The sequence below is a fragment of the Pteropus alecto genome, unplaced genomic scaffold, assembly GCF_000325575.1.
Source record: "Pteropus alecto unplaced genomic scaffold, ASM32557v1 scaffold20, whole genome shotgun sequence".
Classification (NCBI taxonomy): domain Eukaryota; kingdom Metazoa; phylum Chordata; class Mammalia; order Chiroptera; family Pteropodidae; genus Pteropus; species Pteropus alecto.
Genome location: NW_006436298.1, coordinates 46,137,177 through 46,152,529, shown reverse-complemented (window position 1 = coordinate 46,152,529; position 15,353 = coordinate 46,137,177). Strand labels below are relative to the sequence as shown.

At 41.2% G+C, this 15,353-nt stretch overlaps 1 protein-coding gene across 1 annotated transcript in view; it reads left to right on the top strand.

The window, feature by feature from the left end:
• The first annotated feature begins 2,196 nt into the window (after window positions 1-2,196).
• Window positions 2,197-15,353, top strand: part of ZNF608 (zinc finger protein 608) — a 103,965-nt gene continuing 90,808 nt past the window's right edge. Inside the window, 2 exon segments of the mRNA XM_006913328.3 lie at window positions 2,197-2,475; window positions 5,814-6,904. Of these exon segments, the coding sequence (XP_006913390.1) occupies window positions 5,996-6,904 (909 nt within the window). The 5' untranslated portion in view covers window positions 2,197-2,475; window positions 5,814-5,995.

Below are 15,353 nucleotides of genomic sequence, written 5' to 3'. Positions count from 1 at the left end.
TTAGGGTTGGGTCAGAGTATTTGAATATTAGGAAGTCTACGCTTTGGTTTTAGTTATACCAAATCTATGTTGCAGATTTGCTTTTCCCAAGGGAATGTGTTGGAGAAGTGACCCTTTTCCAACTTTACCAGGTCTTATTTTCTATGCCTTTTGAAATCCAGTTGTTTTAAGAACTAACTATTGATTTTTCCAAACCTATAAAACATATGGGGTAGCCATGGGCTTCCAAAGGCTGAAACGCAGATGATACTTCAGGGACACAGAAAGTCCTTTGAGGAACCACTCTTTTAAAAGAAGAAGAGTTAAAAATCACCATATGGTGCTGTGTTATTATCAATGAGACATACACTAATTGTAAAATCTATACATCCAAAAATATAAAACAATCATCAAAGCTAAAATGGAGGATAAGTGGATATTAGATATCTAATTTGTCCCATTTTATTTATTAACGTACAGCTTTGATTTGAAGGGAGATCTAAGGACTATTGTAGATTGCATTCATCTAGTTTTTATACCTCAGAAAAGGGTGGAAACGGTTCTTTAATACTGTTTTCAGCCAAATCTAGTTCATCTTGGGTTGTGAAACAACTGGCATGTGTGTGAACTAAATATATTGAAAGCTCAAACATGAGTCAATACACATTATTTAAAACATATGACATATTTTTATTGCTCCACAAACTTATCACTGAATACTTACATCATAAGCTATCTTCTGCTAGCACTAATTCACTTTATATGTTAATCTGACTCAGTTAAGTACCTTAAGTTGCAATTGTCATGTGGAAATTATAATCCCAGTAGTGCTGGATCTTTAAAACTTGGGATCATGATGCTTTCTATTAAATTCAGAGCACCTTTTGCCTTTAGAATTTCCTTGTTATAGCTCCTAAAAGTACTGGAAAATAACAATGAAAAATTAAAAATACAAGTGCTCTAAAGGCTTTATACAAATATATTAGCTTAAGTATATTAGCTGTTACAGTACAATACTGAATTTATTTCATTAACCTCTCTTACCCTGTCACCTCAGAGTCCTGTTAACCTGGCGTTTGTCGTACAATAAACTCTAAAATATTTCTGTATTTTTGGCGGATTGTTCGGTGTAGCAGTCAAAAGATTTAACACCTCTCCCCTCACCCCCAATCCTCATGGTAGGGTTAAAAATTTGGGGGAAGGGGAACTCTGACAATCCGTTGGTTTAAAAAATGTGGACTGGGACTGTTTAATGGGTTAATCTTCCTAGTATATTTCTCTCCCACAAATCGATTTTTTTTTTTTTTTTTAATGAGGCTGGCCCGAGGTGTTAATATGGTTGGCCGGGACCTTAATTTATTTTGTTTTTTGTTTTTTTGGAGCCGCCTAGGACCGGGTGGGAAAGATGTGTTACTAATTCCAGGGAAGAACCGTTCACGTAGTGGTGGTTAAATGGTTGCCAATGTTAGCACTTCAGTGCTTGTAGACCAGTAGACTGGAAACAAAAGGGTTACTTGTTTCCCCACCACCGCCTTTACCCCCTGATCGATTTTTCTTATTTAATCAGCGAGTAAAAAGAGACACGGGAGGTAGAAAAATGGAAGAAGGGCAAAGTGGTGGGGGAGGGTTGAAAGCCAGAAGCTGCCATACAGAAAAATCAGCCTTGGGAGTTCGCGCTACCGAGTCCTTGCGACAAGGAAGGGAAACCAACAAAACGTTCGGAGTCATTTCCACACAGCCAGCCTCCCTTTTCTCCTCGCTACGCGCTAGTGGCTCATTTGGCTTCCTTCTGCCACCGAGCGATCACATACATTATTTCCCCCAAGATAACACAATCAAACTCGTATTTACCGACATCCGCTCCTTGCAGCCTGTTTGAGATTTGTTTTAATAAATAAGTGTTTTATGTGAATGATGCAGTAATTGAAACGCGAGCACCATTTTTCCCCCTTCTTACTGCAGGAGGTTCCTCTACCCCAATCTGGTTGGAAAATAAAACGCTTTGTCTCCACAACCACCCCCCGCCGCACCCCCACCCGCTCTCAGTGTGTGTTTTATACGTGTGTATTTCTCAACCCCCTACAGTAGCCAAGAGAAAGCAGCTAGCCAATGAGAGAGCCCGGTTTCATAAAAGCTGCTCTCTGATTGGCCCGATCCGAAAGGGCAATGGGAACAAAGAAAAGTCCCTTTCAGGTATAGAGGCTGAGAGCTCCTTTTGCTCCACTCCCCCTGTGTGTGTGTTGTGTTTCAGTCCTGATTTCAGTGTTGCAGAACAAGCTTGTTGTGTGTGTGCACCAGGGGGATTTTTGTTTTCTTTTTTTTAATTTTAATTTTTGCTTTTATAAAAAATACACAGGACAGTCTGTGACATTTGATGGTCCATCTTCTTTAATAATAAATTTGTTGAAGAGATTATAATTTCCAAAATAAAGCGGCTTCAACCAAACACATTCAATGCAGTTAGAAGGAAAAGGTCAACTCGATCCAATACAGACCGTAAGTACGGTTGCGTGGTGTGTCTCTATATAGCACTTAGCGGGGACTTCATGCAGGGGAATGTGCGAGTTTTATGCATTGAAATGAGGAACTAGTTACAGGGTTTGGCTTTTGCATTGAGAACAACAACCCAAGAAGGGTGAATTTTAGTCAGTGGAGGGTGAAGCATTTGTAACTTCTTCACACAAATTAAGCTTGACCGGGCACTCGGGGTAACTTAGAGTAAATTACCTTTTGGGCTCTAACCCAAGGAGAATAAAAGTGACACAGTTACATATCCTGATCTGCAGTGTCCATTCTCTGGCTCACCTCACTCCCTCTTCTATCCTAGCTGGGCAAGACCCTCTTCCAAACCGTGCCAGGGAAATGGGGGCAAGGGCAGAACAAGCTGATTTCTGTCTCTTGTCACATCCTAGTGCCCAATAACTTAATATTAAACAAAGGAATAGTCACCCATTACATGTAATGGTTATAATTACCATTTTCCACCTCCTTAAAAAAGCAAGCAGCAAAACACCATTAAGAAAAAAAAAAAAAGCCCCACCCAACCCAAACAAACCCACAAATAGTAACAATGGTGTGTTTATTACAGGACCTGACTTGGGAGCTAGCAAAATATTTTTCTTTGTTTAAGACATGAGGGGGGTCTCTAAAACCGAAATTGTTTCGAGGTGCCCTCCTCCCTCGCCTCGGCGTCCCTATCCCTGGCCCCTTGGGAAAGGCTACAAATTGGAGATAAGTTGAGGAAAGGTTTATAAGGTGTTTCTTTAAAACATCTGCTTTGCTCTTGTGCTCATTACATTTCACTCCTTCCGAACTTCCGAGAGCCTAGATCTGCGAGAAATGTTTCACATTCATAACTTGTAGCTGCGCCCACTGCAGGGGGTGGTGGTGGTAGGCGGCGGTGGGGAGAGTATGGCAGGGGGAGGGGAGAGACCTTCAGCTTTTTTTTAAAGACCAGATCAGTATTTTCTTGATACGCTTGTCACCATTTTTGTTCTCACGACAACCAATTGAGCCCTTGATCCTCACGTGATGTGAAAGGCTTGCACTGTAACAAAATCGCTCCTTTTAGATGGTTGGTTGTTGCTAACTTGCCCATCCCCCTCTCTCAGCCCCGACATTTCCAGCAAAGCGACTCTCCACTTCCAATCCATCAACAATTCATTACTGCTTTTAGCTTCCAAACGCCAGCTAATTAAAAATACTAAGCCAAGCTCCGGGGCCATCTGACTAAACACAGGAGGGGGTGGGCGAGAGAGGAGGAGGAGAGAAAAATAAATAAAAGGGAGACGCACCGTTTGCTGCGACTATAAATGGGGAAAACTGTCCGGGAAAAGGTCGCCTTTAAAAAAAAAAATCTTTTTTTGACTCTAATTATCGAATTACCGCCTGACTGATTGGCTTGAGTGACAGCGGATTTTTTTCCCCCTCGGGGACTATACTAGGAACTCGGTTCCTTTTTCTTAAAACAACATAAAACAGGAAAACATCACATCCTTTTAGGTTTCGAAGACAGAACCAATTTTAATCGCCGTTATTTTCCCTTCTCCACCCCACCGCCCACCGTCCCCCGCCCCCAGCGAACGCTGTTATAACTGGTTTATCAGCTCACTGAATCATTTGCTCCCCTCCCCTCCACACCTTTCTTTTTCTCCTCTGGCTCCGCTTCTCATCCCACCCTTTCTTCCTCCCCCCACCCCCTTGGCCCCCCTCCTTTCCTCTTAAGTTAGTTCAAGAAATCAAATCTGTCAGGACCGGCGGAAAAATGCCACTTCCCGACTAACAGGCGGAATCCAGCCCAGATTTTCAGTCCTTTCTTCTTATTCTTTCTTCCCTTTCACTAATTTATCCCGATGTTAGCACATTCTGTCTTGTTACTAGCGGACGCCTGTAGGTTTGCTACATGGGATCATTACTTACTGATCACGGTGACTCTGAAGTCTGGAACTGAAGGCGGAATGAGAAGTTGGGAAAACTTTTTTCTCTAAGCTCTCTCTTTTTTAAAAAACTATTATTCTCGATGCTTGTTAAGAGGAAAAAAAACGTTTGGTGCTTCTGTTGTGAATGTGAAACATTATCTTCCAGCTGTACAGTGACACATTTTTTTAAGGAGAAAAGGACTCCTGATCCGTTTGCCAAAAGGGGGGTGGGGAGGTGGAATAATGTTATCGAGTGATTATTCTGGCTGAGATGTGTTATTTGGTTTCTTCCTTCTTGATCATTTGGTGTTTAAGTAAAATGAGGCACAGGCTTGTTTGCCGAGTGGAGTGGGAAAGGCATTTTGATTTGCTGGCCTAATTAAAAAATGATAAAGGATTAAAGGTAAGCAATGTCTGTGTGTATGTATATTTATTTATTTTTCTTGACAATCAACTGTTAAAAGGGGGCTGATCCCTTTAAAAACCGTTTTAACTGATCTTTGTCAAACACACACTCATTTGCGGTCATTGAGGCCACCTTGGCTCAGATCACTTAAAGTGTATGTCTTAATCAGTTTCCCCGTACAGTCAGTAGCACCATATTTAACAGATTGAGCAAGTCTGTGACCTAGGACTATGGTAGAATTGTTTGGATGTAATTTTTTTTTCCTAAAAAGGCAGGTATTTAGCTTTTTATTTAACACTGTCTTTTCTATAGAGAAATACTCTTAAAGACATGTGTGTATTTTAAAAAATATAATTGTATAAACTGTTGGGGAAGAGGATAGGAGGGGAGTATGTGTATGGTGGTGGTGGTGGTGGGGGTTATTGGTTGTTTTTTCTGTTCCTTACTGGGAACAAAAACCAGATTTCCCAATTTGTAAAAAGAAGTAATAAAATTAGAAATAAGGAGAATTTAGCAACATTATTCTGAAACTAACCTCAGAGAACTTCCAGGGTCTGGTCATTTAAATTGCAAGATCTAGGGCACGTTTAGGGATGTTTAAAGCTGTGTTCCTCCCTCTTGTCTGAGTGTTCAGGCTGTGTATCTGGGGTTGAGCTATCTATCACATGTTATGTGCTAGAAAAAAATCTTAAAACTCTTTCTTTTTGTTTAAACCTTTCTGGACTTGACTCAGATCCTTAAGATATTTTAATGCCTTTTAAAAAGTGATTATCCTTGTGTTGTTACTAAAGGGACTTTCTTTTTTAGCTACTGTAAGATGCTTTCTGTCATGGGTATGTTTTGGAGGCTTGGTTATTTTTCTTTATACCTGATATTGTACTATGGAGACAATACACTAGCCACTTTGCTCTCCATCCTTCCCTGTACCCCTTACTGACTCCTTAATATTAACCTTTTTTTATTCTGGTAACACCCAGACAAGAAATATTCGACTTTTCCCCCCTTCACAGGAAAAGGTGGACCTGGACTGAAGGGTGTAAAATCCCTGGACACATTCCTGGGGCAGGAAAAAGGAGAAGAAGATTAGAAGATTTTTTTTTCCTAAGAGAAAGCCCAGCGGAGCTAAACGAATGTCCCCTCATCTCCAAAGGAAAGTTCATCGGATTTTTATTCTAGAGAGCTCATCTTCAGGATGTCAGTGAACATTTCTACTGCAGGAAAAGGTGTGGATCCAAATACGGTTGATACTTATGACAGTGGCGATGATTGGGAAATCGGAGTTGGAAATTTAATAATTGATTTGGACGCTGATTTGGAGAAGGACAGACAGAAATTTGAGATGAATAATTCCACCAATACCACTAGCAGCAGCAACTCTAAGGATTGTGGAGGTCTGGCCTCCAGTGGGGCCGGTGCTACAGCAGCCTTAGCCGATGGCCTAAAATTTGCTTCTGTTCAGCCCTCTGCTCCCCAGGGGAATTCACACAAAGAGACCAGCAAATCAAAAGTGAAAAGGAGTAAAACTTCTAAGGATGCTAATAAATCTCTGCCTTCTGCTGCCTTGTATGGGATTCCCGAGATCAGCAGCACTGGCAAGAGGCAGGAAGTCCAAGGGCGCCCTGGAGAGGCAACTGGCATGAATTCAGCGCTGGGTCAAAGTGTGAGCAGCGGCAGCGGCGGCGGCAACCCAAACAGCAATAGTACCAGCACCGGCACCTCCGCTGCCACCGCGGGGGCGGCCTCCTGTGGGAAAAGCAAAGAGGAGAAGCCAGGTAAAAGCCAGAGCAGCCGAGGCGCCAAGCGGGATAAGGATGCGGGGAAATCCAGGAAGGACAAGCACGACCTGCTTCAGGGCCACCAGAATGGCAGTGGCAGCCAGGCCCCTTCCGGGGGGCACCTCTATGGCTTTGGGGCCAAGAGCAATGGAGGTGGCGCGAGCCCCTTCCACTGCGGGGGCACTGGGAGTGGCAGCGTCGCGGCTGCCGGGGAAGTTAGCAAAAGTGCCCCGGATTCAGGGCTCATGGGAAACTGTTTGTTGGTAAAGAAGGAAGAGGAGGAGGAGGAGAGCCACAGGCGAATCAAGAAACTGAAAACGGAGAAGGTAGGATAAAGTCGCCTCTCTAGATCTCCCACTTTTCCTCTTTGTGTGCATTTGTGTGGTTGTGTGTGGAGGTGTGCCTCTGTGTGCCTTACACTTCTTATTCGTGCTTTCTGGTTCCTTGTGAGATTTCTATGATATGCATCCTCTCCATGAAAATTTGGGATGGGGTAGCTAGCTTACTTGGGTGCAGTGTTTAGCTTTTGGCTTCTGCTGCTGCTGCTGCTGCTGCCGCCGCCGCTGCCGCTTGTGGTGCTGTTTGGGTCCCCAGGTGGGAGGGCCTGGGTGTTCTAAGTACCTTTTGCCCTGCAGAAAGGCTCCTGGCCAGTCAGTCCGCCGTGGTGTGCTTGTAATAGAAAACCTGTGCATGTACCCACTTGACTCTTGTCCTGGTTTCTCCCCCAAGGAGAGCTGTCTTCTGTTTTAATTTACATGTCCTAGTATTTCTGGTATGTGTCCTTATGTGCAGGGTTTACGCTCCTTCCCTGGAGAGGTATGTCGAGGATTCTAATTTACACTTCACCTTGAATCCTTTTATTTTTTCGTTACTGTCTCCAAAACAGTTCTGTCAAAGGATATCATCCTTGGATGGGTTCCTCTTATTGGTTCTGAATTAAACCCTGACCTTGGTGTCCTTGGGTCGTTGGTTTCATAACTGTGGGGAAAGACTGGAATGGCTTTGGTGGCTGCTAGGTAGGTCTCTAACCTTGTTCCCTCGCCCAGTTCTTAGCTGGAGATTTAAGAGTATTATCACTTGGATTTCTAGCTCGACTAGGGAGCTGAAAGGTTGGTAAGAAAAGTGAAATAGAGTTGGCAAATTGGTGTTCCTGAAATGTGCAAACAGAGCCAACTGATACTAGAATTACCCATTGCCTTTGAGTGGTGGGGATGTTGATTTAGGCAATTTGGACCCTTCCTCTCACCTGTCATTGTCTTCCTAGTTAGACAGTGCATTTGAAAAACTGCCCCCAGTGTTCTACTGCTTGATGCTGGAGGCCTGTGACTTGCTGGTCTGGTGATTGTTGTGCACTGAGTCGTGCCCTAGGACCGAAGATGCTCTGTCCACCAGGAAGGCTGGGCGTGAGCTGGGGGTGATGTTCTTATGAAATTAATCTTTAGGTTCATTCTACAAGTTGTGCCTTGCAGAAGCAAAATTCATAGCATGTGGTTTGTGGCATGGTTGTTTGGAAATACGCTTATTAACTAATTTAATTTTTGCTATTTCTAACTTGGTCAGAATTGTAAGATGTTTTCGGGTAATCATTTTTATGTACAATTATTCACGGCTCTCTATTTAAACTTTTGTATTTCTGTGTTCGTATGTTCAAGATTTAAGTTGGAGTACAGGAATAAAGTTTTTATTTGATGATTTTAGAAGTTGATAAAGGTCCATTAAGGTGTAGATAATGCCAAAATTGCAAAAAAAGCCTCTGAGCACTTTTATTCCTGTCTCCTTGGTCAGACAGTATTTTCCGTTGGTGAATTTAAATGGACTTTTTTTAAGTCCCAGGTTTTAATTCTTATGTTTAAATGTGTAGTTTCACATAATTTCTGCTAAAAGGCATTCTGAGATCTTCTTATTACTTAGTACAGTAGGGCATTTACTTTTGTTGCCAATAGTCTTCAAATTGCAGTTCTAATCTGCTCTAACTATCTAGATGAATTGCCCTAATCCAGTGCTCACAATGGCTGTGGTTAAGGAGTCAGAGCCATTTGATTGGATTCACTGCTGCCTGGAATGTGGGAGGTACTGCCCTTTTGCATTCCCCTTAGCCTTTTAATCTTCCAGCCAAATGTTCACATTCAACAATTTTGTTTAGCTGGCAATCGGAACATTTCAGTATCTCAAAGGCTGCTGTCATGGCAACTGAGATTAGAGCGTGGTGTCGGTTCTCCAGTTTTTGTGTTCTTTTCACTTTCTAGTCACAGAGGAAGCTGGATGAAGAATGGAAGACTTAAATTATTCATATCCATGCAACTCATCTTCAGGCAGAGCAATATAAATGTGATAATATGAATTATATAAATGAAGAGCAAACAAGTCATGATGGGCCTGGGGTGGAGGAGGGGAGAGAGCTCAGTGCATTAGATTCACTCCACTGCCAACGGTAGCCACCAGTGTTGGGTACACAGGGACACTAAAGGGATGGCTCCAAGGAGCTTGAATCCTGCAGGGTAGGCCATTCTCTGTCAAGTTGGGGTGTTGGCTCAGGAATACCATTCCTGTAGGCTTTCTTACCCCACCCCCACCCTGCCCCAGAACTACTCTGGAGAATGCTTTCCTCTTTGGCACACAGAGGTGGCACTCCCTTGCACAGATGCCACCCAGGGAAGTAACTCTAATTCCACTAGTGGTTTTGTAAATTAGACTTCAATTTAGAAAATACTTCCTTAAGATAGGAGGATACTTATTTAGGAGGTAAAGGTTTAGTAGGACAGCTTCACCTGACAAAAATATTTCAACACTGAGGCATCTTGAGAAAGGTTGACGTTTCGTACATCTTTTAATTTCAGCCTTGCTTGATTACCTGGGTTTGTGAAAACAAGTGACTGAAAAGTGAAGATGATTAATTGTCAGCAATCAGATGTGGCTCATGATGGGCCAAATGTGGAAACCGAAGGGGGGACATGTGTGTGTGCTTTTTTTTTTTCTTCCTGGTTGGAAGGCTCACAGGAGATTCATAAGGCTGACTGTCACTGGTTAATTTTCACAGCATGCTTAAATGTCTATTTTTGGTGTGTTTATTCTTTTTCTTCACTACACAAAGTCATGTAAAACATGATAAATTGGATCTTATGAAACCTAATTAAATCAATGAGTGTTCTACTCCTTTATGTGGAAACCACAAGTATGTTGTAAAAGTCGCCACTCCCTTAATACGTGAACAAAATCAAAACATGCCATAATTCTAAGATGTTTGAGCTATATTTCTATAGCCCATTTTGTGGTTAAGCCACCAGTGACATGTCTGAATAAGTAGATTTGACGGGGTTGGCTTTTGGTTGTTAAAACCTGCTTCTCCACCTCCCCCTTCCTTTCTTTTGAAGCATATTAGCCTCTGCTGAGGCTCTTCTGTATGTATCCTCCTTAGCTGTCTTGCAGTTTTGACTTATCAGACACAGGCATTTGGCCGGGCTAAATGGTTAGTTAAATAGGTTTATCTGATCACTGGAACGTTCAAAAATACATAGATTTCTTAAAAACAGCTGATAGACGTGAAAGGTGCAGGAGATCTCATAGTTGTGTCTTGGAATTCTGACTACTCAGTACGTATTCAGAAAAGAGAATTATTTCTCCAATATCATACTGCTTTCACTAAACTGGTTCTTAACAGCCTAAAGGGGGGTGTCTACAAATGGACCTGTCTATAAAGGGTATCATTCATTGTATTTTATTCTCTCATAGAAGCCTTTTTTACACTACACGAGGGAATTCTGGCACATTTTCTAAGTGAGTGTGAGCACTTTAAGAACATATTATGATTAATGAGTTTTGTGGACAGTATGCCTCCCCCCAATATAGTGCCCCCTACAAATTCTGCTTAGAGAGTGCAGTTTATCTACTGCGAAATAAAAGGGCAGAAAGGTCACTTGCTATAATTAAAGAACAAAGTCCATTGTTGTTGGACAGCAAACTGTTTTGAAAGCTACACAAGAGATTTAGCTGTTAAAAACGTTGGTAACTAAGGGTGGCTCCCAATCATTGATCCAGCCCCTTACTTTTCTATAGGCCTCCTTGGAGGGTGACAGGGCTATTGAGGTGGGTGCAGAGGGGCTGCCCTTTCTCCAAGGAAGTTTTCTGAGAGAACCCATGCAGATTGAAGTATTTGTATGCCTTGGGCACATCACTGGGTTCTGGGCACAGTATTTGGAATGTGCTGGGTTTGCTGGAGAGATTTAAAAAAACAACGCACAACTGATCAAGATTGTGCTAAAAGGAGATAAATAATGTTTAGCAACTTTTAATAACTTTGCAAATAGTCTGTAAAAAAAAAAAAAAAGGGAGGGGAGGAGGGACTGATTGTCCAAATGTCATGAGGTTAAGAACGCTCTTCAAGTGAAATTGCTTGGCTGCAAAATGGTTTTAATTAGAGTGTTATAAAGACTTATTTTTCCTAAGCAGCATTTTATAGTTAGTAAATGAAATGTATGCCGAAAGTGCTAAGCAGAAATCTCCCTAACCACAGAGGTGTTCAATAACCAGATTCAAACAACATGGAAAGTACCATCTGTTCTTCGTTTTCAGCATGAAAAACAAGGATTGAATGGCTGAGATTTGCTCCAATTTTGACTGTGTCTGTGTGTTTTTTTAAATTTAAAAAAATTCACCTGGTACTTCATAGAAACTTGAAATTGCAGTAATATGAGCAACACTGTGAAAACACATGTTTCTACATTTATTTTAACCAGTTCCATTTTTATTTAAAATATTTCCAGAAGCCCAGCCTTTGAATACTTTATAATGGTTATTCAGTTCCTGCAGGCAGTTACAATGAGGGGTCAGTTCTTCAAAGATCTAACTATTTAGTCAGTACCTGAATTATTCTGTCAATTTTCCCCCTGGAGGCGAGGTGGGGGGGAGGCAAAGGCTCTCACAGGCTAACTCTGGCCAGCGTTTATCGGTTAATCTAATTGTAGGTGATAGCCCTGTGCACTGGTGTTTACTATTCAGAGACCTTGCTCTCCTGAGCTGTAGTCTGGGATTGTTGATAACAAGGAATATATTCTTTTAACGATGATAACTTTTTTGAGTCCTTGACTTTTAGATGCTAAGCTTCTTGGTTCTGGTTGTAGTAAGAGCCCTGGGTAAAACATTATCCGCCTTTGTTTGAGGTCTCTTATAGAAGCTAATGACTGGGCTTGTGCCTCCCTGAGATAAATGACATTATCTCTGAGTGGGCTGACAGGAAACAGACATGTTAATGGTGAAGCTGCGGGGAGGATCTGCTTGGGTTCTGACAAAAGAGCTGAGAAGGGACCCCTGGTTGTGGTCATTAACACAGAATGCTTTCTTGCTCTTCCTAAGAGGCCCTTGATAATTGGAAAGCTATTCTAGCCAGAAGCACTTAAATCATAAATCTACGACTCCTAGTTCCTTTACATTCATAAAAGTAGCAAAGTAATGTGTTTTTTGTTAACTAGTTTGTGATCTGGTCTTTTAAAATGGTGGCACCTCTAGGCTGGGTGATAGTGACATTTGGGAGAGCTGTGCCTGGGACTGTCTTTATCAGATGGGAATCTCTCTTTGTCTTTCATCATTGCTCAGTCATCCCTCTGCCTTAATAAAGGGAGTGGGTCCAAAAGCTAAAAAGAAATGATTTTTATGCGTGAAGATGTCTCATGGGAGAGGGATAAAAATCTATTTTTTATAAGTGGGGGAAAAGATTTTGCTCAATGATTTAAATGTGATGAAACCTGCCTTTTGAAGTGCATGTTTAAAAAGTCATGGGTATAATTGAGTTTCAATGCAGTTTAAACTCTCTGCTTCTTGAATGGAGATAATTGCCATGTTGAACACACTCTAGAGGTGTAGAAGAGGTGGAAGGATCATGTTATTCTATTCTTTAATATTAAGCACTGGAAGTTTTTCATAGTAATTACTTTAGCACAACATAGTTTTTTGATTGCCAGCACTCTGAACTTGCCAGTGATCTGAACATCAAGGCTTTTGCTTGAATACTAAACAGTTTATTCCTAAATTACTTAATCCTGAGTGTAGCATTCTTGGAGAACATGGAAGCCAGAACTAAGGAAATATGGGGCTACCCTTTAGCAACTTCATAGTAGAAATAATCCTTCTTCGCTAGGATTGTTGTTGATGAATAATAATAATATCTTCTTAATCTGTACACGTAAGGCTGTCGATAGGAAAAGAGAGCAAGTGAAATCTCTGCATCAGGAATGACTTAGGTCATCATTGTAGCCTAACATAGGGATCATACTGGAACCTCGTAACTCTGGTATTGCATAGGTGTGTGTATATGAATGTTATAATTGCATATATAGATGTTGGGCTAGCAGTGGATTTGGAGTATTTAGTTAGTATAGGCTTTATTTATTTATTTTTAAAAAGTGTCACCATTGATTTTACGTTCCACTCTGTGGCAGAGTAAATGGGCCCATTGCTATTCAATTCTCTCAGCTGAAGTTTCACTAGAGACTACCATGCTCTCTGCTGCAAGTTCTTTTTAAGCTACAGGTTTGGTCTCTTGGAACAAAGTCTGCAAATGAATGAAAGGTTGTTAAACTATTCATAGTCAATTGACCAGCAGTTGGGCTGTTTGTAATGTTATTTTGAGAGCTCTAAGGATATTCAAGAGGGTGAGATTGGCACATTGCTCTGAAAGCTGAGATCTGTGTATCTGCTAAATATGGGTAACAAACTATTTTTGGGAATGTATTAAAAGAGATGATAGGTTTTGCCTGAAGAACTGAAGTGATCACAAAGCAAATACTTCTTATATTTTGATAGGGCATTGGGTCTTGAGATACGTGGATCGCATCTGGTATTCAGGAGAACTCAAAGGGAAGGATGTTTTGGTTAGAACAAATGGGTTTGAAGTGATGAATAAATACTACCGATTTTTTCAAAGCTACTCTCTTCTTTCTCCTCTCCACCCCCTTTCCCCAGTTTGATGATTATTCACTGTGACATTCTAGCTCAACCACTGAGCTTTTTTGCCTCCTGGGAATCCTCATTGTCAGCTAGCACCTTAAGAAAATTGTGCCTACAGAGACATTTAGGTATATTCCAATAATTCCATTTGAATGTAGCTTTTACAGTTTAAAAATATATTGATTATATTTTGTGTTGTACATAATGATTTTAGAAAGCAGATATTTAGGTTGTGGAATTGGCTTATTATGTTAACCGGAGAGCAGATGGCATAGTGCCACAGACGTATAATTTTACTTAAAGGGACTTTTAAGGTTTTGATGTGTTTTCTTTTCCTCTTATTTCCCTGATGGCTTCTTTTTATTGAAGGGTAACTTAAGGAGACCTGGTAGCAATTTTACTGCCTTCCCCTGACAGTTTGAAATAATAGCTTGGTCTTTGGTTGCACTGATCTTCTACCAGTCAACTCGATTCTGGTTTTTGTCATGTGGCAGTGAATTAAAAAGAAAAAAAGTGTTTGTAGTATGTTTTAAGAAATGGACTCTTTTATATGCTTCAATTAGCAACAGACGACAAAGTTCCAATTGGTCACACTTTCATAAACTCCTAGAAGTCACTGTTCGTCCTTTTGATTAAAGAAAACTCCTGGTTGGTTTCTTGGGAAAGCACATCTGGCTCTCTGGTTGCTTTAGGTATACCTTTTTGTCTCTCGAATTAGTCACTGAAGGTTCAAAGGTCGCGTCTAAGTTCTTCCTAGTTAGGTTAGCAAGCAAGCTTTCCCTATACTAGAGGGCTGTACTTTTTTGGGTGGCTACACCTACCATGTGTTTGAATTCACTTGGCATAAAAGTACCATTTGTTTCTATGCCTACATTTTACAGTTTTACTCATTCTTCACTCAGAAGAACATCATCAGGATGAGTTGGAAGCATTGCCGAACTTTTTTTTTGCAAAGAGTACATAGCCAGACCAGATTACTTTTGGATTTCCTGTCACCTCCTTGGCTGATTTTATGGATGGCTCATGTTAAAAGCAACAATAATGTTTGAATTGGAAGGGTTGAAGCCTCGGGTCTTCATTCTTCATGAAGAACTGTTTATTTGTGTGTGGTTCACCACAGTACATGGATAATGCTATCAAATCTGTGCTTTATTATAGGCTTATGACTAGCACAGCAGCACTTCAGTTACGTGTTTCTGCGTTTTAGTTCTTCGCCAATTCTTTTGTGATGGAAATGAAATTAGAACTGAATCTTTGCAGCCAAGGGGAAAATAGGCACAACAAATAGAAATTGTCCCTTGAGCCAGTTCAGAAGCAAGCAGTGGTGATTTAAGAAAATTTTTTTTTCAAAGTAAGTGAAACATACTTCCATTTAACTTTTCCGTGAAGATTGGTGGAAGATGAGCCTTACACTTTGACAAATGGAGGCTGTTCCAACAACTAGGCTTTATATCCCTTTATATTGTTTCACATTTTAAGTAACTGATTGAAAAGCGATTCACATTCTCAAACCTTGAAACTGCTTTGAAGGTGGAATTTGAGTAAGTGATATTGTTTGCTTCTGCTCCCCAAAGGGAACAACATGATTTTAAAACGGAGCAATTGAGCTTTTCCGCATCAAACTCCATTTGGCCAATTGTCTACATTTACATTCCTCGCCCAAATCCTTCACCAGCCTTTCCCATGATGCCGCAGCAGATGCCAGACACTGAAGTAGAAAGCAAGCAGCTGTTTCCATTACCCCATTGCTGTATTATCCTCCGCAATCTGCATTCTTTTTTCTCTCCCCGCCCTCCCCTCCCCCATCCTTGCCTCCTTCTTTCCCTCCCCCTTCCC